General features: G+C 64.4%; 9 protein-coding genes across 9 annotated transcripts; 5 read left to right on the top strand and 4 right to left on the bottom strand.

The window, feature by feature from the left end:
* Window positions 1–8: 8 nt before the first annotated feature.
* On the bottom strand, window positions 9–4,511 carry RRP5 (rRNA biogenesis protein rrp5; the record flags this gene model as incomplete). The annotated part of the gene is made up of 1 exon (XM_060264357.1): window positions 9–4,511. One exon carries the CDS (start codon window positions 4,509–4,511, stop codon window positions 9–11), a length of 4,503 nt encoding a protein of 1,500 aa, XP_060120340.1.
* A 44-nt stretch (window positions 4,512–4,555) lies between these two features.
* MJAP1_000386 (bacterial leucyl aminopeptidase) lies at window positions 4,556–5,744 on the top strand (the record flags this gene model as incomplete). The annotated part of the gene is made up of 2 exons (XM_060264356.1): window positions 4,556–4,700; window positions 4,723–5,744. 2 exons carry the CDS (start codon window positions 4,556–4,558, stop codon window positions 5,742–5,744), a joined length of 1,167 nt encoding a protein of 388 aa, XP_060120339.1.
* A 34-nt stretch (window positions 5,745–5,778) lies between these two features.
* Window positions 5,779–7,012, top strand: MJAP1_000385 (uncharacterized protein; the record flags this gene model as incomplete). The annotated part of the gene is made up of 2 exons (XM_060264355.1): window positions 5,779–6,951; window positions 6,974–7,012. The coding sequence occupies 2 exons, from the start codon at window positions 5,779–5,781 to the stop codon at window positions 7,010–7,012; spliced, it is 1,212 nt and encodes a 403-aa protein (XP_060120338.1).
* Window positions 7,013–7,014: 2 nt separating this feature from the next.
* MJAP1_000384 (uncharacterized protein) lies at window positions 7,015–8,146 on the bottom strand (the record flags this gene model as incomplete). Its single annotated transcript, XM_060264354.1, has 3 exons — window positions 7,015–7,796; window positions 7,926–8,023; window positions 8,046–8,146. 3 exons carry the CDS (start codon window positions 8,144–8,146, stop codon window positions 7,015–7,017), a joined length of 981 nt encoding a protein of 326 aa, XP_060120337.1.
* A 35-nt stretch (window positions 8,147–8,181) lies between these two features.
* On the top strand, window positions 8,182–9,983 carry MJAP1_000383 (DNA-directed DNA polymerase; the record flags this gene model as incomplete). The annotated part of the gene is made up of 5 exons (XM_060264353.1): window positions 8,182–8,254; window positions 8,277–8,548; window positions 8,586–8,602; window positions 8,626–9,906; window positions 9,929–9,983. The coding sequence occupies 5 exons, from the start codon at window positions 8,182–8,184 to the stop codon at window positions 9,981–9,983; spliced, it is 1,698 nt and encodes a 565-aa protein (XP_060120336.1).
* Window positions 9,984–9,990: 7 nt separating this feature from the next.
* On the bottom strand, window positions 9,991–11,265 carry AAT1 (aspartate transaminase; the record flags this gene model as incomplete). Its single annotated transcript, XM_060264352.1, has 1 exon — window positions 9,991–11,265. The coding sequence occupies one exon, from the start codon at window positions 11,263–11,265 to the stop codon at window positions 9,991–9,993; it is 1,275 nt and encodes a 424-aa protein (XP_060120335.1).
* A 91-nt stretch (window positions 11,266–11,356) lies between these two features.
* RAV1 (regulator of (H+)-ATPase in vacuolar membrane) lies at window positions 11,357–16,493 on the bottom strand (the record flags this gene model as incomplete). Its single annotated transcript, XM_060264351.1, has 9 exons — window positions 11,357–11,535; window positions 11,558–11,765; window positions 11,788–14,809; window positions 14,832–15,076; window positions 15,099–15,260; window positions 15,284–15,452; window positions 15,476–15,509; window positions 15,532–15,655; window positions 15,678–16,493. 9 exons carry the CDS (start codon window positions 16,491–16,493, stop codon window positions 11,357–11,359), a joined length of 4,959 nt encoding a protein of 1,652 aa, XP_060120334.1.
* A 33-nt stretch (window positions 16,494–16,526) lies between these two features.
* Window positions 16,527–18,176, top strand: MJAP1_000380 (uncharacterized protein; the record flags this gene model as incomplete). Its single annotated transcript, XM_060264350.1, has 1 exon — window positions 16,527–18,176. The coding sequence occupies one exon, from the start codon at window positions 16,527–16,529 to the stop codon at window positions 18,174–18,176; it is 1,650 nt and encodes a 549-aa protein (XP_060120333.1).
* Window positions 18,177–18,193: 17 nt separating this feature from the next.
* On the top strand, window positions 18,194–21,340 carry MJAP1_000379 (uncharacterized protein; the record flags this gene model as incomplete). The annotated part of the gene is made up of 1 exon (XM_060264349.1): window positions 18,194–21,340. One exon carries the CDS (start codon window positions 18,194–18,196, stop codon window positions 21,338–21,340), a length of 3,147 nt encoding a protein of 1,048 aa, XP_060120332.1.
* Between the last annotated feature and the right edge of the window lie 77 nt (window positions 21,341–21,417).

Raw genomic sequence — 21,417 nt, 5'->3', positions numbered from 1 at the left:
ATCCATATCTATGATGCCTCCTCGCCTTGCACGCTCGCGACAAACTCGCGCGCACGGTTCAGGACGGCCTGGACGCCTTTCGCGTCGCCGATGCGCTTCTCCAGCACGAGCCACTTTTGGAGCAGGGCCTTGGTCTGCTTCGTCGAGTTGCTGCGCGAGGTCATGGCGCGCTCAAAGAGGGTGCGCACGCCGGCAATGTTCTCGAGGCGCGCCTCTTGGTCGATGTACTGCCACCAGAGGTCGAGGCGCTTGGGGTAGCGTTCGACCAACGTCTCAAAGAGCGTGCGCGCGTGCTCCACGTCGCCGACCTTGTACTCGGACAGTGCGTAGGCAGTGAGCGCTTTGATGTGCTTCTGGCGCTCGAGACTCTGCAGGCTGCGGGGGACGAGCGCGTGCGCGTCGTCGGGGCGGCCGTGGCGCAGGTAGAATTGGTACCACTGCACCCACACCCCGGCGCTGTAGCCAAACTTTTTGGCGGTGCGCCGGAAGAGCTCGATCGCCTCGTTGATCTTGTTCGACTGCTCGTAGATGGCAAGGAGACGGAGGTGTACTTCCTTGGCATTGTTGACTTGCGTCGCCTCACGGAAGACGGCCGCGAGGGTCTCGGGCGTGCCGTACATGTTTTCGACATTCATGAGCGCGATCCACACGTTGAGCTTCTCTTGCTCCTCGCGGAAGTTGATCGTCTGGATGGCACGGCGGGCGACTTGCCGCGCTTTGTCGACATCGCCGAGCTGCAGGTAGAAGCTCACGAACTGGATCCAGAGGTACGAGCTGTTCGGCGAGCCGAGCAGCAGACGCTCAAAGTCCGACGCGGACTCGAGCTTCTTGCTCGCGAGGTCGGCGGTGATGTCCTCGCTGATGGCCGCCTTCTTGGGGCGCTTCGGCGCAGCGTCCTCCTCGTCGCTCGACTCGTCGTCGTCGCCGCCAAGGGGGGCGTCCCACCGGAAGCCGTCCTGCAGCGAGAGGGTCGGCTGAGGCGCCGGCTCGGGCTCGGAGTCGGAGCCGGACTCGACATAGTCGGCAGGGCCGCCATTGTCGTTCTCGTCCTCGTCCTCGTCCTCGTCCTCGTTTTCATCCTCGTCGTCCTCATCCTCGTCCTCGTCGTCATCGTTAATGAAGCGAAGATCGTCGTCGCCCTCTTCCTTCTCCTCTTCCTCGTCGTCGTCGTCGTCGTCGTCGACTTGAGCTTCGTCGTCAATGAGATCCTCGTCGTCCTCATCGTCGTCCTCATCGTCGTCCTCTTCCTCATCGTCGTCTTTCATCTCGACGTCGTCCTCGACAAGGTCTTCATCTTCATCATTGACAAGGTCTTCGTCATCCTCGTCATCCTCCTCGTCCTCGTCCACCTCATAGTCGGCATCGCTAAAGTACGACGGCTTGAGGCCGAACGAGATACGGCCCTTGTCCGCCTCGACCTTGAGCACGACTGCCTTGACGCGGTCGCCAACGGCAAACGCACGCACAGCGTCCGCGTTCGGCGTATCCGACAGCTCGCTCTTGTGGCACAGGCCACTGATATCCGTGTCGTTGATCTGTACAAACACGCCGTACTCGGCCGTGCCGCGGATGTACGCATCGACCTTGTCGCCCGCCGCATAGTCGCGCAGGCGGTTCGACGTCTTGCGCTCCTTGCTGACCGGCGCGCCCATGCGCGACGCCTTGAGCGAGAACTCGACCTTGTCGCCGTCCACGCTCAGGACCGTACCCTTGACGAGCTGGCCGACGTGGAACTTGGTCCGGAAATCCTTGACGTACTCGTCAAAGAGCTCCTTGATCATCACACGCGCGTCTGTGCGGCGGCCAAGCGAGACATAGACGCCCTTGTCGGTGACCGCCTTGACGAGGCCGCGCAGCTGCGCGCCGACCTCGAGCTGCGACGCACTGTCCACGGCCGGGTCCACGGCCGCGATGCTCGCATCCGCGCGCGACGCACGCGTCGAGATATCCGCCTCGCGTCCGCTGCGGCGTGTATCGAGCACGGTGGCAACGACCGTCTCGCCCTCCTCCGGGAGCGCCGCCTTTTCGAGGTCGTCGGCGGTCTCGGCAAGGTGCAGACGTGCGCGGCAGCCGGGGAGCTGCACCGTGCACTGTAGCTGCTTCTTGTGCACCTCGGTCACACGTCCCTTGACCTCGGATCCCGGCGCAACGGCCGCCTTTTGGCTCGGCGAGATGTCGCCGAGGATCACGAGGCCCTTTTCCGGGACCTTGTTCAGGACATAGAGCCCGTCGAGGAGGTCGCCCTCGCTGACCTCTTCGCGCACCGCCTTGACGTTTGTCTTGCGCATGCGCGCGAGACTCGAGAGCGCAAGGAGCGCACGCGTACCCGCCGGCTCGAGCACCAGGATCGCGACGTCGTCACGGATGCTCGCGACGCGCGCCGCGACCTTTTCGCCAATGTCGACCGTGTCGACATTGAGCTTCTCGAGGAACGCCGGTGCGGTCTGCTTGATGCTCGCGACGATACGGCCCGTCTCAGGCTCGACATGCGTCAGGCGCACCTTGACGACCTTGGCCGGGGGATACAGCTCCGCGAGCTGCATCGGGGTCAGCGCCGTGTCGGACGCCTCGACAAACGGCACGACCGCACGCACCGTCCCGCCGAGCTCCACCAGGAAGCTCTTTTGGAGGTGCTTGAGCACGACGGCGTTGGTCACGACGCCGACACGCGCGTCGTCCATCGCGCCGATAAACGGCAGCTCGGACTCGATGAGCGAGCGCTTCAGCGAGAGGACAATGCGGTTCTGGGAGGGATCCGTATGAATCACCTTGGCATTCAGCTCTAGGTTCGGCTTGTACTTTTTCTCGGGGTGCTTGAGGTGCACGTCGGAAAAGTGCAGGGGAAAGACGACGCCGTCGACGTTACCGTTCAGGCGCAAAAAGATGGCTTTCGGCGTGACGCGGCGCACCGACGCACGCACGACTTCGCCGAGCGGCACTTCGCTCACGCGCATGTACTGCTTTGCGAGGATCGACGGCTGCGTGCTTAGCAGGAGCAGGCGGTCGGTCATGGCGTGGCCTACGACACGCGCCTCGTGCTCGCTGCCGATCTTGTAGGCGCCTTGGCTGGGCGGAAGCGCGTCAATGTGCTCGTCGGCGACGCGCGAAATGTGCACAAAGCCCTGCACGTCCTTGCCGAGCACCTCGCACAGCAGGCCCCACTCGCTCGCGACACTCACGACGCGCACACGGCACTTGGACCCGATCGGATACGCGTCCGGGAGCGCCGCGTCGCCCTCGCGAGGTGCGCGCAGGCCGAGAATATGCGGCGCGCCACTCAGGCCGATGCGGCGCGCGCCGACTGCGTCTGCGCCTGCAAACGCCTCGTCGAGGTCTGCAGGCATATTCCACAGCACACGCAGCGTCACCTTCTTTCCGGCAGCGACGAGCGACGGATCGTCGCGGGCAGCTGGCGGAAGGTGCGCATTGTCGACCGTTCCGTCGAGCATGCCAAACAGCTTGACGCCGAGGCCGTGCGGCGTATGCGACGTGACCAGCGCACGCACGCACTCGCCCGGCAGGAGCGCGGCTTGGTTCGGCGCCGTCTTGAGCGCACGCGGCGCATGCGTCGGCAGCGTGCAGCGCACGGCGCGGCCGTTGCTCGCCACCGCCTCGACGGCCACAAGGACGACCTGGCCGAGGCGCAGGGGCTCGTCGCCCGCATTCGCCGACGGCAGGAAGCCGTGCACCTTGCTTTCCAGGCCGAGGTCCAGCGCATAGCCGTGGTCCTCGTGGGAGGTAATTGTCGCGGGCAAAAGGTATCCGTCGCCGAGGTCGGACACACTCACGCCCTCGTTCACGATGCGGGGATCCATCGAGAACTGCACACGTTGACTCTCGCGTTCGTACTCGCCGCCTTCGCGCCCCATCCCCCACTGGCGCTTGGCGTTGGGCGCCGCGACATTTTCCACGGACGCGAGCACCCACTGGCCAACTTTATAGATATCGCGCAGCTCCGGGGGGCTCTGGTCGTGCTCAGGAAGGTCATCGTCGACGTCTTCCTCGTCGAGCGCCTTTTGCAGGCGGTCGGTGAGCCGTGCGCTGACGGACGTCACCGGGATATGGCCGACAAGCTGGTCGCACATAGACACGACGAGCGCAAGGGGGTGCACCGCGAGCACGTTGCACAGCATCTTGGTGCCCGGAAGGAGGCGCTTGTAGTTGAGCATCTCGACACGCGTCTTGTCTTTTGGCGCTTCCGGCGCGCCGCGCGTCTGCTTGGCCTTCTTTGCCTTGGCCGGCGCCGCCTTTTTCTTCTTGCTCGACGACTCGGCAAACAGGTCGTCGTCTGCCAACTCGCGGCGGCCCTCCAGGAGCGTCTGGCGGTACTCGATCGGGGTCAGGCCCGTGCCGCCGCCGCGGGGGAAGGACTCTAGCTGCGGCCGCGACGCGAGGTGCGGCGCAAGCGGCGCACCTTCTGTGCGCGCACGCTTCACCGCGCCCTCGTCCGACTTGGCCTTGCGCTTTGCAGGCTCACCCACGTCCGCGCCACGCTTGCTCGCCTTGCTCATCACGGCAGGTCGAGAAAAAAATTTCCGGTATTACATAAGCCACGATGCTCTGGATGCGTTGGGCGATTGCGGGGGCGGCGGCGGTGGCCGCTGCGCCGCTGGGGCAGCAGGTGTTTATGGTGGATGAAGGCACTGCACCGAAACTCGACATGTCGTGGGCATCACTGCGGCGCGACCGCGTGCTCCAGCGTACGTACTTGCGCTGACGCAGTGGGCGACCAAGAGACGGTCCTCGCGTCCGAGATGGAAAAGTGGTGGCTCCGTGCGCAGGGCCGCCGCTTTATCGACGTGACCGAGTATCCCGATCTCGGCAAGGTGAACGCGCAGAATATGGGCGTGCTCAAAGTGCACTTTCCGGCGCTCGAGCACGGCGAGCGCCTGAAAGAGGCGTACGAGCACGTCAGCGACGCGGGGCCGCGCGCGGACCTCGCTAAATTTACCTCGTTCTACACGCGCTACTACCGCAGCGAGAGCGGGCGCAGGAGCCAGCGGTGGCTCATGGACCAGGTCGAGCGCCTCGCTGACCACTTTGCGACGAACACGTCCATCTCCGAGTTTAAGCACGACTGGGAGCAGCGCACCATCATTTTGCGCATCGGCGGCGCGAATGCTTCGCGCACTGCCGAGCGCGGCGTGACGATCCTCGGTGCGCACCAGGACAGCACGAGCTTCCTCCCGTTCCTCCGCTCGCCTGGCGCGGACGACGACGGAAGCGGCACTGTGACGCTGCTCGAGACGCTCCGTGCGCTCGGCGCCTCGCGCTGGGTCCCGGAATCCGACGTGGAGTTCCACTTCTACTCGGCAGAGGAGGGTGGCCTGCTCGGCTCGCAGGCGGTTGCGTCTGCCTACGAACAGGACCACGTCCGTGTCCAGGCCATGCTGCAGCAGGACATGACGGCGTTTGTCAAGCGCGGCACCACCGAAAAGGTCGGCATCGTGACCGACTACACGTCGCCTGCGCTCACCGACTTTGTGACACGCCTCGTCGACGCGTACCTTGACATTCCCTACGTGCGCACCAAGACCAACTACGGCGCGAGCGACCACGCGAGCTGGGACCGTGCGGGCTACCCGAGCGCGTTTGCAATTGAGGCTGCGTTTGAAGACTGCAACCTGCAAAACATCCACACGTCGCGCGACACGTTTGACCACGACGAGTTCTCCTTCCCCCACATCCTCCAGTTCGTCCGCCTGTCGATGGCTTTTGTCGTAGAGCTCAGCGGCTGGGCATAGCCCGATCGCCCGATCATAGTCTCGGCATCCCAACATGGCGTCCCCAGTCTCGCCGCGCAGCGAGATCGCGCAGTTCAGCCTGAGCCGGCCCGGCACGCGGCGTGGGTCGCCTGTCGGCCTGTCTGAGCCGCCGCCGGCGCCTATGTACGATGGAAACCCTATCCGCCTGCGCCTCGCGCCGGTCCTCGGCCAGGGCCAAGAGGTGCCCGAGTCGCTGCGCGACAAGGCGCCCGCGCAGCTGCGCGAGCCGCTCAAGTCGGAGCAGGAAGGCGCAATGATGCCGATCCACGCGGCGTACAGCCGTGCGGAGCTCATGAACTGGTACAACCTCCAGGCGCGCGTCGCGCACCGCTTCCATACCCAGATCGAGCCGCCGAATATGCGCGCGCACGACGCGCCGCAGGAGGCGCCGCGGCCAGACGACGACTCGATCAGCGAGGCGCCCGAGGTGCCGGGCATCGGCATGCAAGATACCATTGGGTGGGCGGCCGTCGCCGCACGCGAGGGGCGCACCAATGTGCACCCCACCGACACCGAGGCCAAGGCCGCGCTTACGGTGCACATGGGGCCGACGCCGGCGTGGAACGAGCCGTGGGAGTTTGACGAGTCGCTCGGTGCGGGGCGCGCAGAGCCGGTCGTGCCCATCGCCGGACTCTCGGAGGAAAAGACGGCGACGCTGAACAAGGCGCAGCGCCGGAAGCACATGGTCCGCATGTTCCTCCTGCGCAACGTGTACGTCCCGCTCCTCTGCCGCGTCGTGAACGTGATGGTGATGTCCACGACGCTCGCGCTCGGCATACGCCTGCGTCTCAAGCTCGACGAAAACCACTCGGAAATGGCTGTGGGCATGAGCCCGTTGCTGGCAATCGTCTTTTCGCCGCTCTCGATCGCCCACGCCCTGTTCCAGATCTGGATCGAGTACTTTAGCCGCCCGATTGGACTCTGGAAGCTCAGCTCCAAGCTCTGGTACACTGCGCTGGAGCTCATCTTTATTTGCCTGTGGTCTGCCGAGCTCGCACTGACACTCGACAACTACTTCACCTCGACCATTGTCTGCATCAATGCAAGCTCGCCGTTTTACCAAAACGCAAGCGCATTCCGCACCGAACTCACACACCCCGAGTCCAAGAGGACCCTCTGCCAGCTGCAAGTTGCGCTCATTTGCGTCGTGTTCATTTCGGTGATCGTCTACCTGATTGTATTTATGGTACGTGCACCGGCTAACCCAGATCTCGCTCTTGCGTATCTTTCATAGGATTCGGATATAATGCTATGCAAGCAGTCCATGAGGAGGCGTGTACGGCGGCGTGGTGCTTCGAGAGACGGGGGGCCGCGCCGGACGCTCGCTGGGCGTCGCTGGCCACACGGCAGCGCTCGGCGCAGCATCCGACGTGTCGGAAAGCACCTCGTACTCGTCCTCGTCGTACTCCTCGTCGTCGTACTCGAGGCCGTGCTCGGCGTGCCAGCGGCGCACACACGCGCGCCAGAGCGTCAGGGGATCAAGCTGCTCGCCACGCGCACGGCACACAAACTGCCAGTGCAGCAGCGCAGTATAATCGACGCGCGTCCGCCCGCGGCGGCCAGGAGGGGCAGGAGGAATCGGCTCGGGCGCCACGCCGTCACGCCGCTTTCCTTGGAGATCCATGCGCACCGGCCGCCGGTAATAGTGCCACTGAGGCGGGCGCGCAGGCCGTGCACGTTCCGGCGACGTCCACGATGATGGCCGAGGGGGGCAATGCCGCCCAATTAAGATATGCGTCTCGGGGTACACTGGCGGGCGGTCGACGGCCTCGACGACCGACCACGGAGGGATATTTTGCGACGCCTTGACCGCCGCACGCGCACTTTCTTCGGACGGCGTAATGGGGTATTTGCGCGGCCGGCCGCGTTTGCGTTTCGGAGGATCCGCGTCGGTGGACAAGAATGGGTTGTCGGCGTCTACCGGCTGCTCGCTCGCGAGGCGGGGGGTATCAGTGGCAGAGTCCGCCTCACTCGCACTTGTCACGCTCTCATTCGCTGGCGGCCGCCGGGGGTAGCGAGGCGGAACGCTGCCTGCGGGCCGTCCGTCTTTGCGTGGCCGGCCGCGTGGCCGTTTTGTTGGAAGCACAGGCGAAATTCTTACCTCTTCACCTGGCGGAGCCGAGGCACGCCGCAGGACCGGAGTCGAGTGGACTGGCGCACTGAGCGGCACGGCACTCGAGCTCGCGACGCGCCGCACTTCGTCGGGCGATACGCTTCGTGACGGGCCCCGTTCGCGGACGCCGACAAATGCATCATAGCTGGGTTAGGACAGACACGTACAAAGAGTCAAAGGCGGCCTCGGTCGGTGGCCGCCGCTGCCTCGCTAGTGCGCCGGGCGGCCCTGGCCCCTGGCCCGGCACGCGCTTCGCGTCGTGGGCCATACGCCAAGTGGAGGTCAAAGGAGCGTTCTCCACAGATGGAGCGCGACGTGTTTGGGCAGCGGCAGCGAGCCGCACGGCCGCCGAGCCGCGTGCTGAGCCATGCATCGCGTACGTAGAGCGGCTTATGCAGGGGTGTATGTGATGCCACAGATGCTGGGCGCGGAAGAGGTGCAGGCGGTGGAACTCGAGGCGGCCGGGCTTGGCGCAGTCGTGTGTGACGTACGCGACGATGCGAATATCCTGCTCACTGGCATGCGTGCGCCACGGCGGATCGAGCGGCACACGTCCGAAATTGAGCGAGTACGTACTACTGCTCACAAGACCTCGAAACCGATTGTAAATGTGGCATGGCTCGAGGCATGCGCGAACGAGGGCGTATGTGTAGACATGGCCAAGTTTGTGGTCTATCCAGGCGTGGATTTAGGAAAGAGGGGGCGAGGTGATGGAGATGACAATGTAAATGACGGAACTGATGCAAGTGAAACGACAGAGGCGACCAAGAAAGAGCAAGAGGGACCCCCGAGCAAGGCCCAAAGAGGTCCCAGCCCCACCGACTCGGATACCGAGACCGACACGTCGCACGACTCACTTGAAGAGTCGAGCACTGAGGATTCCCCTGCAAGCCGATTTACGCTTCCGCAGGCCGACTTGCCTACCAAAGACGGCGTCGCCGATCCGCCCGACGAGGCCACAGACGCCGAGGCATGGCGCAATGCGCCAGCGTGGCAAAATACCGAGTCTGCCCTCTACCGCCCTACGCCCCTGCAGAGTATACACAACCAGCCCTTGGTAGACGAGCTGCAGCTCCTGCGGAGGCACCGCCGGCTGACGACCGACATGTACAGCGAGATGGCTTACATGCGCGCAGCGGCCGCCGTCAAGGCCCTGCCCTATGCCCTTGCCTCGGTGCCCTACGAGACACTCTCGACAATCAAGGGTATCGGAAGCAAGATGGCGACCGTCATTCGCCAGTTTTACCAGCTTGGCAAGATTGCCGAAGCCGATACAATCCGCGCGGACGCCGCTGTGCAGACGATGCTCAGCTTTACGACTCTCTACAGCATTGGCCCACGCACCGCCGAGCGCGCGTACAACGAAGGCTGCCGTACGCTCGAGGATCTCACGCGCCACAAGTCTACCGAGCTGTCCACGCACCTCGGCGTCGCCGAGAGCCTTGCGCTGCTCCCCGACTTGGAGCAGCGCATTCCCCGAGCTGAAGTCGAGGACATTGCAAGCAAAGTACGTACAGTCGCTCACCAGATCATGCACGAGCTGCGCACCATTCTTCCGCATGCGGTCGGTGCGATCGCCGGGAGCTACCGGCGCGGTGCCGCTTCTTCCGGCGACGTTGACCTGGTCGTGACGCACGGGCCAACGGATACCATGTCGCCCGGCACAGCGCTGCGCATGCTCGTCGAGCACCTGCGTGCATCCGGCCATGTCACACACACCGTCTCTGTTGCGCGGCGGGCACATACCGACAAGCAGCTCGAAGAACACGGTGTGGACGTCGCGCAGCTCGTCTACCGCTGCACGCCCACGTCTGTGCACCGCCGCGTCGACATTGTCTTTGCGCCCCGCGCGCAGTACGGTGCAGCGCTCCTCGGCTGGACCGGAAGCGTGCTGTACGAGCGCGATCTGCGCCGTGCCGCCCGTGCGAAAGGCTACGTGGTACGTCGTTCTTCTCACCAGTTTGCCGCCACGGGCCTGACGCGCATCGACGATCCCGCACCGCTCGACACGCCCACCGAGCAGAGCATGTACGTCCCGCTCCTTATGCAGTTTTTCGATGCTGGATATCCCTCGCATACCCCCGCGTCTTCGCAATGCAGACTAGCTATTTTCTACGCAGTCACCTTGGCGAGCGACTCGGCGAGGTGCCTCACGTTGTGCTCCGTGATGCCCGCGACCGAGATACGGCCGTCCTTGGTGAGGTAGATGTGGTGCTCGTTCTTCAGCTGCTCGACCTGTTCGGGCGAGATGCCGAGGAACGCAAACATGCCAATCTGGTTGGTGATGTGGTCCCAGTTGCGCTTCGAGCCGAACTCGTCGACCAGGAGGCTCTTGAGCGTGGCGCGCATGCCGTTGATGCGGTCAGCCATACCCTTGACCTCGTCGAGCCACTGGCCGTAGAGAGCCTCGTCGCCGAGGATCTGTGCGGCGATGCGCGCGCCGTGCAGGGGCGGGTTCGAGATCATCGGGCGCACGGTGATCTTGAGCTGGCTCTCGACGCGCGCCTTCTCCTCGGCGGAGCCGGTGACGAGCGAAAAGAGACCGGTACGCTCACCGTACATGCCCATGTTCTTGGCAAAGCTCTGCGACAGAGCAATCTCGAGGCCCTGCTCGATAAAGTGGCGCACGGCGAACGCGTCGCGGTCCGTGTCGCCGCTGGCAAAGCCCTGGTAGGCCATGTCAAAGAAGGGGAAGTGCTCCTTCTCCTTGACGACGTCGGCAATCTGGCGCCACTGCTCCTGCGTCGGGTCGACACCGGTGGGGTTGTGGGCGCAGGCGTGCAGGAGGATGATGCTCTTGTTCGGCGCACCCTGCAGGTCGCGGATCAGGCCGTCAAAGTCGAGCGCGACCGTGTTCTTGTCGTAGTAGGCGTAGTGCTTCACCTCGAGACCCGAGTTCTTAAAGATGGGGATGTGGTTACCCCACGTCGGCGTCGGCACGTAGATCGCCTTGGCACCGGGGTAGTGGCGCGCGAGGAACTCACCACCGACACGCAGCGCACCGGTACCCGAGATAGTCTGCGTCGTAGCGATGCGGCCCTCGTTCAGGGGAAGCGAGTCCTTGCCGTAGGCCAGCTTCGCAGCGAGCGCATCAAACTTGGCCAGACCAGTGATGGGGAGGTACTCCTTGTCGAGTTTCTCGGAGACGATCTGCGTCTCCGCCTCGCGCACCGAGGGGAGGACGTACGGCTTGCCGTTGCCGTCACGGTAGGCACCGACACCCAGGTTAATCTTGCGCGGGTCCGTGTCCTTCTTGAAGGCCTCAGTCACACCCAGAATCGGGTCGGGCGGACCGGCGGGCACACCAGCCCAGACGCTCTGGAAGCGCACAGCACACGGCGTGCGAAGGAGGGGACGCGCAGTACGGCACAGCAGACGAGCACTCATCATGGAAATAGGAGCCAATCGTGGTTCCGAGCCCCCCGAAATATATTTCCATTTCTGCCTATGTGGCCTGATCGCATCGGTGGCCTGTGCGCTAGAATCCAAACGCCCCGAGGTCGAACTCTGCCGCGCCCTGCGACGAGGGAGGGGCGCGCTCGGGGGCGAGCAGCGACGCAATCTTTTTCGTCGGCTGCTCGGGCGGGGGTGCCGCAGGGGCAATGTCGCGCGCAAACGACCACGCCGCGAGCGTGCCGAGACCGATGTAGTCGCAACCTGCATAAGTCACACAACGTACCCATCGCCTGCCACCGCTCGGCAGCGAAGCGTATCAACGCCGACTCGGACGCAGGGGGAAGCTCCGACTCGTTCGTAGCAAACCACAACTGCGTCTTGGCCTGCTCCAGCGCAAGGACCAGCGCGGGGTCCTGGATATCGTTCCCGACACCCTCTTCAAAGTCGGCATCGAGGTCCTTTTCCCGGTCAGCAAAGGCGCGCATAGGAAGCTGCATAAGTAGATCGACGTACATGGAGCATGCGCAAGACGGCGCCATAGTCGCCCAGCACACTCAGCGCCCAGCACCCAAGCCAGCGGTCGCCTGACGTCACGGCCAGCGGCACGATCGTGTTGCGCAGCAGCCGCTCAAACACCGGCCCGCAGTCCTCCTCTTCATAGACACGCGCAATAGCAATGGCGAGGGGGATGTTGTGCATATTGCGCACACACACATTCACCGCGTCCTGCAGCGCATCGCCCAGCAGGAAAAAGGCCGCGGCAAAGTCAAAGCGGCGCTGGCTGATCAGCGCAAATGCATTCTTTTGCGCGGCGACGCGCCAGCGCTCGATGGAAAAGTCGTTCGCAAGGAACCGCGTCATCTTGCCTTGGTCAGGATGCCCGATGGCACGGCGCCACAAGGAGCGCACCGTGTTTTCGCGGCGCATCGCAAGGTAAAAGAGCGTGCACTGCACGGGGTCGACGTCGTCGCCGGCCGTATAGGCGACCCGCGCCGCCTGCTCCATCAAAGGCACAAGCGTCGCGCGGTCGCGCGCCCAGGCAAACACGCCAGACGCACAGAGCTGCGGCCATGCAAGGCGGGGACACGCTGTATGTACACGGCCCACCAGGATCTCTTGGTGGGCACTTTGGTGGCCCCAGTACAGAAGGGCACCGCTGGGCAGCGCCGGCGTCGCTTGGCTCGGCTCGTGGAGCGCGCACGCAGGGTAGAGGTACGTGAGAAACAGGCGGCCCGCCTCGTCGACTGGCTCGGCCAGCGTCGCACGCGCCGACTCGATCACGTCGCACAGCGACGCGGTGACTTCCGGTGCGAGGCCGGGCGCCGGGCGCTGCTGCAGGTCCTCGACGAGCGCAGCAAGCAGCTCGGTATCCCTCTCGGTGCGCTCTTCCGTCTTGGCACGGCGCGTGAGCACTTCCCAAGGGACGTGGATGTCGGCGGATTGTTTTGCGTCGTACAGCGATGAGCTCATAGCGCGGCGCAGCTCCGCAAAGATGGCATAGACACCATCGAGCATACGCATTTGCAACGCATACTGCACATTGCGGGGGTGGTACAGCGGCAAAAGCGCTGCACTCGCGGCGCACAGCGCAGGGAGCGACGCAGGCGCCTCTTTGTCGCCGCCTGCAGCGTACAGGAACAACTGGCACGACGACGCAATGAGCAGGCGCGAGCCTGCAAGCCACTGCACTTGCGACACGGTGCCAGAGCCAATGGCGCCAATATCGACCTCGGCAATTGCGCCCCATACCGGGGGAACAGGCCCAAGCAAACTCTGCTCCGTCTTTTGTGCCCAGACCCGGACGACGGCCTGCGACCCAACCGCGAGCATCGGCTTGTGCTCCGTGCTCCATGCGGCGGCAGGCACATGCGACACGTCACCGCCGATGTGCATCGCCTGCACGCACGGGTGGCAGAAGGGAGCGAGGGACATGTCCCAAATCGAGACGTGCCATCCTTTCCGCGTCCATGCAATGAGCGCAAGGTGGCCGGCATGGCTGCCGCACATCATGCGCACGTCGGGCCATGCCGTCTTGGTGCGCTCGCGGCTGTGCCACTTGTCTTTGTAGGCCCACACGTCGAGTGTGCCGTGCTCGTCGACGGTGCACAGTGAATGAAACGTGCCGTCGGCTAGCACCATCGACTCGACCATGGTCGCAACACGTACCCTGCCGAGCGGCTCGATGCTATCCAGCGATGCGAGCGCAGGGCTGCTGATGTGGTACGCCTTGCCGTGCGCAGCCACTTTCCACGTCGCGACCGTGCCGGAGGTCGAGCAGACGGCTAAGAGAAACGCGTCGCCCATGCATGCGCTGTCAAGGACAAGTGCCTCGGACTCGGCCAAGCCGCTCGGCAGATCATGCGCCTCGACGGCCATGTCGGCGGTGACTAGCGCGCTGCTTCCGCCAGCCGCCTGCGTTGGATCCGTGACGACGAGCGTCAGGCGCCCATGAACAAGCGCCGCGACCTGCGCGTCTGTCCCAAGGACGCACGCTTTCGACGCGCCCCTCAGACGCACGCGGTGCTCCGACAGAAGCGAGCCGTGCCCGTTTTCGGCAAGGTGCCAGCCGATGAGCACACCGTCCTGTGACAGGGAAAGGATGCCGCGGTGCGAGTGAGTCACATCGAGGGCGACAATGTCCGTCTTGTGCTCCGCGCGCAGGAAGCGCATCGGCGCCGACGTCGACGGCATGCGCGCCACGTCGCGCTCGTTGGCGACAAGCGTATCCTGTACAAAGATGCCGCGCTGGTCGCCGTCAAAGAGGAGCGCGAGCGATACAGCGGCGGTGCCGCGCATACCGTTTGCCGACTGTGCGTGGATGATGGCCGTCGGCACGACGCCGCCTCCTTCCGGCACACCAGCGTATGCGAGCGGGACAAACTGCAAGAGCAGCGGCGCAGGCGACGACTCTACGGCGACTCCCGCCGGAAGGCGCAGCATGATGTACGTGTTGAGGAGCGCAGGCGAGCTGCTTTCGAGGTTCATCAGCGCGTACACTGCGATCGATCCGTCGGCAAGCAGCGCAAAAAAGAGGTCGGGCGCATGGGCCATGAGCTGCTGCAGCTGTGCAAGCCGCAACTGCTGGCTCTCGACCTGGTGCCCATGAATATTGGCGTGCTGCTCGACGTATGCCAGCTGGTCCATGTCGTGCTGGAGCGCAGTCGCGAGGCGATACGCATCGCAGTACATCAGTGCGACCACGTCGGAAGTCGTTTCCGTTCCGAGATCAACCGTTGCATCGACTGCGGCCCACTGCCGCAGGACGAACGGCTCGTCGACGACCGGGGCGTAGATGCATGCTGCGCTATTCGCCGTCGTCACGACCAGCACGGCACGCGGCTCGGCCTCGGCGCGTGCTTGGCGCCAGTCGAGCGCGTGGACGACGCGCGTGTGCGACAGCTGGGCGACAAGAGCGAGTGTACTCATGTCCTGCTCGAGCGTGTGCCACACAAGCACGCGCTTGTCGTACAGCGGCACTGCAGCGAGGTACATGCCGTCGGGCGACCACCGTACGCAGAGAATGGTGCGCGGAGCACTACATAAGATAAGCGACGTACCTCTTGCGCCATGTGCGGCGCCACTGCGAGCCTGGGCGCGTGCTGCGCTGCCACACCGACACCGCCTTGTCCGTGCCGATCGCGAGGCGGCCCCAGTGCACGCCGAGCGCCGTGACGTACTCGCCGGGAAGCGGTAGCGTCCCGTCGAGGCGCCACCGCGCATAGGTCGGCACCTGCTGAAACTTGCCGATATTCAGCGCATCGAGGCGCCAAATGGCAATGACGCCTGCAAATGACGCGGCGAGCTGCGTCAGGCCAAACACGTACCAGGATCGTATCCGAGTCGGCCCGCTCCGTGCCGAGGGCGATGCTGCTCACTGTTGCGGTGTGCAAACGTCCCGCACTGCCCGGAACATCATCAAACGACAGGCACTGCATCAGCTGGCTGCGCCCGAGGAACACATTGATCCGGCGCCCACTCGCTTGTGCCTGGGTCAGCACGTCTGACGTACGCTAATGTACACCTGCTTTTCCGCGTTTACGTACGACGCAAACGTGTTGAGCGCTGCGGCGATACGCGGCGAGTCGCGCGGGACCACCGTCTTGGGCGCATTCGACGCGCCGAGCGACGCCCATTCGCGCGCGAGCGTCGGCAAGACGTCGGTCATCGTCGCTACGAACCTCCACTATCTTTCGCGAGCCACGCGGAAAGGATCCGTGCGAGCGGCTCGTTGTGACCTGGGTCAGGCGCGCGACGTACGTAGGCAAAATGCGTGCGGCATTCCCAGCTCGCAGACGGTCGACGAGCGGCGTGCGAGTGCGCTCGTGTCCAGGCCGAACGACTGCTCGGCGTGGCGGCGGTGCCAGGACGGCGCCCAGGTATCCTGTGTGAGCACGGCTACGTACCGAGTCGCCGGCGCCCCAGTAGGCACGCACGATCGTGTTGTGCTTGTCGATATAGTCGAGGAGTGTAGGAGGAATGGCCGTGATCGTGCGCATCTCGTCGCCGGCCATGCCGAGCGCGTTGAACGCCGCGCCGGGGCCGACGACGAACGAGGCAGTGGTGTGTGCAGGCTGCTGGCCCATGCGTGTGACGAACGCGACAATGTTGGCGACCCACGCAAACGGAAGCATCGCAAGGAGCATCGTGAGGTAGTGCAGGAAAAACATGCCGACGCGCGTCAGGGGAACGACGAGCGAGCGTGCACGCGGCGCACGCGCAATGTAGCTCACCGTCGGGAAGAGGAGATAGACGCCGTGTATGGCCGGATTCGTCTGCAGGAGCTGCAGTGCAATATACGCGCCGACACTGTGGCCAAAGACAAATACTGGCGCGCCGGGCGGGAGCATGGCCTGCAGCGTGCGTAGTGCGTGCCCCTGTGCCTTGATCTGATCCTGCAGCGTATAGTAGGGGCGCTCGTAGCCCAAGAGCGAGACGCGGCCGGTGGGCGGCACCGGACTTTCGTCGATTTCGGCGTCAAAGAGCGTACGTGCGCCTCCTTTCGTGCCGCCCGCCGCGTCCTCGGCGACATCGTGCCCCAGCGACGAGACACACAGGGCGGTCACCGTGCCCGCGAGCTCCTTTTCGTGGCACAGTGTTTCGAGGAAGCTCGCATAGTACGTCGAGAGGCCAGGGTTGCCTGGCACAAACAGCACGCCGATCTTGGGCGTCTGTGCGCGCACCAGCAAGGCGCGCGCGTCCCCAACAAGGCCATGGATCATGATGGGCACGTGCATTTGTCAGCGTCCATCACCATGCCGACGCTACGTGTGGTGCCCCATGTGCAGGTGCATGCCGAGCCGCCTGCGCACCACCTGATGTCTACGGAGCAGTTCCGCGGCCCGGAGCGCGTCGGTTTCCAGAACCCATGGGACAGCTGGCACAAGCCGTCTCCGTACGAGGTCGTGCAGGGCCTCGAGTGGGGCGAGCGCCCCGGCACGGATGCGCACAATGTGCGCCCCAACCTGACGGCGGCCGTGCGTGGTGTGTTTTCGCCGCGGTCCGAGTCGCCGGACCTCAAGTCGCAGGCCGAGCGCAAAAACGCGCTGCCGCTGCAGGTGCAAAAGCCCGACTTTGGTTTTGACAAGGAGCGCGCAAAGGCGACGTGGCTGGGGCATGCTGGCGCGCTGCTCCAGCTGCCTTCGCTGTCGGGCGATGGGCGTCCGCTCACTGTCCTATTTGACCCTATCTTTTCGGCGCGGTGCTCGCCGTCGCAGCTCGTCGGCCCGTTGCGCTTCTTCCCCGCACCATGCACGGTTGCGGATTTGCCAGAGATTGATATCGTGGTCATCTCGCACAACCACTACGACCACCTCGACTACCACACGATCGTCTCGCTGTGGGAGCGATTCGGGACGAATGTGCACTTTGTCGTGCCCCTCGGCAACAAGGCCTGGTTCATCCACGAGACGGTGGACATTGCGCCCGACTCCGTCACCGAGCTCGACTGGTGGGACGAGGCGACGGTCGAGGCCGGGGGAAGTGGCTCCCTGCGCATCGTGTGCACGCCGGCGCAGCACGGCTCGGGGCGCACGACGTCCGACGCTGGGCATACGCTTTGGTCGAGTTGGATGCTCGAGCACACCAGCGCACGCGACCCCGAGGACGTGTACCGTGTCTTTTTCGGCGGCGACTCGGGCTTTCGATTCCGCGTGGGAACGGACGAGTGCTGCGAGAGCCCCGAGGCGATGGACGAGAAAGGCGACGTTGGAAGCGCCGACGAGAGCGCCGTGTCGACCCCCACGCAGGTCGAGTCGCCGCTCGCGACCAGCACGCCGTCGCCTACCGACATGCGCCCCCGCCTGTCGAGCGACTCGCTCAAAGGCATTCCGTTCCTGGAAAAGCACAAGATACCCCACATCGCAAAGGTTCGGACCCTGTCCGAGTCGAGCGCGCGCGACATCTCGCCCTTTCGCCGCCGCCGCAGCGAGGACAAGGCAACTGTATACCCTGCATGCCCCGCGTTTGCGGAAATTGCGGCCAAGCTCGGCGCGCCCGACATGCTCATGCTCCCAGTGTCGGTCGGCGCGACGTACGCGTTCCTCAAGAGCTTCGATCTACTTCCCGACTGGATCAGCCCGATTCCCCGCCTGTCTGACGGACTAACTGGCGCGAATCATATGAGCGCCTCGGACGCGGTCGCCATTCTCCAGATCATGCAGACGCAGGGACGGAGCAACGGCCGCCCGCCGCGCCACCGCCCAGTCTGCCTCGCGATCCACTGGGGGACCTTTGTCGAGGGGCCTGCCGAGATCACCGAGACCATCTTCCGCCTCGAGACGGCCTGCGCGCAGCGCCGCGTCGCGTTTGTGCGCGCGTACCAAGGTGTGCCCGATGGACCCGATAGTACCCCCGCCTTTGCCCTGGTCAACCACGGCCAGAGCATTCGGGTTGTAGCTGACTAATCAACGTGCCTCCCGCCATGGCCAGCGCGACGTTCCGCGAGCAGTTTGCGGCGGCGCTGCAAAGCCGTGGCTCGCGATGCGCGTACGTCTCGCACCTAAAGGTGTACGAGTTCGCGGACGAAGGTGCGCCGAGCTCGCAGCACAAAACGCGCTATATCCTCCTCGCGCAGACGCCCGATCAGCGCGGAGCAACACTGTACAAGGCGAAGCGCAACGCCAACGGTTCGTTTAGTATCGGAAAGGAGTGGGACCTCGCTGGGCTGCGCGAGCTCATACTGCATCCTGATTCGTACGTCACGGTGGCACTTGCGAGGTCGTACCGATGGCAAGCGGACAAGACGCAGGACCCTACCGAGTTCCTGGGGTCCGTCGCACGCGCCTTTCAGGCGATTCAGGGACGCCTGCCGATATGCACGGGCTGGAGCATGGAAGAGGACGTGCAGCCGCAGGCCGCGTCGCCTGCGCAGCTCGCGCCAGCTGTGCCGCCCGTGCGCGGCGCATCCCCAGCATTGGCCCACGCAGGCAGCCCAGCGCTGGGTCAGGTGCAGGCCCCGGTGACGCCGGCGCTTGCGTCGCACCATGTTGCGTCGCCTCAGCCGATTTCCGCTCCGCTCGCTGGCCTTGCACCCCCAGTGCAGCCTCGCTCGGGATCCACGTCGCCTCAGCCGGCTGTGCCGGCCCAGTTGGCCTCTGTCGCGCCGCGTGCCGTGCCGGACGCGCAGCCCACACCCCCCCTGCGCTCGTCGCCTGCGCCGCAGCCCAGTGCGTATGAGCGCAAAGCCGACCCTGCGCTGGAAGCGCTGCGCGACGAGTCGCGGACGCCGTCCGACTCGGTGCACGATCCGCTTGCCTTGCGTGATCCGCTTGCACGCCGTGCGTCGCGGCGGGGTGGACTTACTCGCCCGCCTGCCGCCTTTGCGCCGAGCGCAGCCGAGACGGCTGCTGCGCGCCGTGCCGGCGGAAAAGAACACGATACGCTCACTCATGTCGAAGAGATGCTCGAAGGCTTCGAGTGGAAAGGCGGCAGTCTTTCGCTCGATGTGCACGGTACGCGCCGCAACGTCGGCACGGCCGATGTGATTGAGGCACGCCTACTTGAAGAGCTTGCGGCGCTCGAGTCGTCTAATATCCACGCCATGATCGAGTCGGACGATCGAGTAAACCAAGTGCTGCAGCACATGGACGACGCGCTCAACTACCTGTACCAGCTCGACGGCAGCATAGCTGGCTACAAGCGCCAGTTGAATGCGCGCGCCGAAGACATTGCGTATATCGAAGGGCAGAACCGCGGTCTACAGGTCCAGACGTCGAACCAGCGCGTACTCTTGCAAGAGATCGAGGTGATGCTGTCGACTGTCAACGTCGACAGCGATGCGGTGCGCAAGCTTGCGACGGCCGACATTGAATCCGCGTCGGACGTCCCTCAGCTCGAGTCAGCTGCCACGACACTCTACAAGAGCATTCTGCAGACGCGCCCAGATACGCAGAGCCGCACGGCCGGCACCGAGATTGCGGCCATGACCGAGCGTCTGCAGCAGTACGAGGCGATTGCAAACCGCTTCAGCAGCCGCCTGCTGCAAGGCGTTGCTGGCGTATTCGAGTCCGAAGGCAACGCGCTGCTGTCGGACGCAAATGCACTCCGACAGACCTCGGCACCGAATGCGACGCTGCCGACGCACGCGGGTATGGAGCAGGCTGCCGGCAAGTACTGTGGTCTGATGCTCTACATGAAAGAGACGTCGCCGGCACTCTTTGAGCAGCTCGCTGCGGCGTACCTGCGCATTGCCGCGCACTGCTACCAAGTAGAGCTGCAGCGCGTCTTTGCCGCGTGGCGCCAGCAGTTGGGCGACAGCGCGCGCCTCAAAAAGGGGGGCCTGCAGCGCGAGCACAGCATGCTCGGCCCCAACCGCGGCACGGAAGTCCTCCCGTGGGAAGCGCTGCAGCGCGTCTTTGCCGCGCTCGTGGCACGTGTGCAGGACGAGCAGGCGTTCCTCTCGGACCTGCTGCACATCAACGATACCAACGTCACATTCGCGGACTACATGGACCTCGAGCCGTACTTCCGCCACCGCGCCGCGGTCACGACGCCAATTGCCTCGGTGAGTGCCGGAGGCGATATGCGCTCGGCGCTTGAGCAGGTCTTTGGCTCCATCACACCGGAGCTCGACAGCTTTGTCACGAGTGTCGGCGCGTCGGACCGTGTGAACCTCGTCGGTCTCCTTGCCGAGACGGAGCGCGTGGTGCGCGAGTCGGCGTCGCGCCCCAGCGGCGAGTTCTTTGAGCATGCCCTCGGCAAGGTCCTTACGCGCATGCACACCGAGTTTAGCCGGCTTGTCGACGAGCAAATCCGCGCGATCGAGCAGACGAAGCTCTCGGTCAAGAAACGCAAGGGTATTGTGCACTTTGTGCGCGCCTTCCCAGCGCTGGTGCGCCGCATCGAGACGCAGCTGGTCGATGCCGATGACCTGGCTGTGCGCAGTACGGTCAACGAGGCGTACGAGCGCATCAGCCGCAGCATGTTCTCAATGCTGCAGTCCATCTCGAACATGGGCGTCGCGGGCATGGACGAGGACAAGGGCCAGCTGAACCACTATGTGATTCTGATTGAAAATATGCACCACGTCCAGACGCGTGTCAAGCCCGGCACGCCGCCGAACGCGGCCCTGGCGCATGTGCGCGAGCAGGCGCAGGCGATCTACACGCACGCGCTGACCGGCTACGTGCAGAGCGTGCTGCGCCGCTCGCTCGGAAAAATGACCGACTTTTGCACCGGCATCGACGCACTGCTGCAGACGACGCCTGCGAACGAAGTCACGCTGCACAGCGCCTACTCGAAGTCTGCTGCGAAGAAACTCGTGCGTGAGTACACTGCCAAAGATATGCGCAAAGCCGTCGAGGCGCTTTCGAAGCGTGTTCAGAAGCACTTTTGCGAGGAAGACGACAGCACGGGCCAGAGTGCCGTCTCGGCGCCGCTCGAGCGCGACGAGATCGCCGAGGTGCTTGCACAGGTGTGGCGCGCCAGTGAGGACGCGTACGTAAAAGAGACGGAGCGATTCCTACGGATCCTCAAAACGTGCTACAGTGATGCGCTCCATGTCGACTTCACCGCCCAGGACGTGCGGCGTCCTTTCCATATTTCCCCGCCCAGCGTGCGGAAAAAGTAGATGTACAGCAGCCCATGCACGCCCATCGATCGACAAGCATGCAAGCCACGATCGATGTCACGTGGAAGGCTATCTGA

This window comes from Malassezia japonica, chromosome 1, assembly GCF_029542785.1.
Source record: "Malassezia japonica chromosome 1, complete sequence".
Classification (NCBI taxonomy): Eukaryota; Fungi; Basidiomycota; class Malasseziomycetes; order Malasseziales; family Malasseziaceae; genus Malassezia; species Malassezia japonica.
Note: the sequence above shows the minus strand (reverse complement) of the source record. Positions and strands in the feature narration are given on the sequence as shown.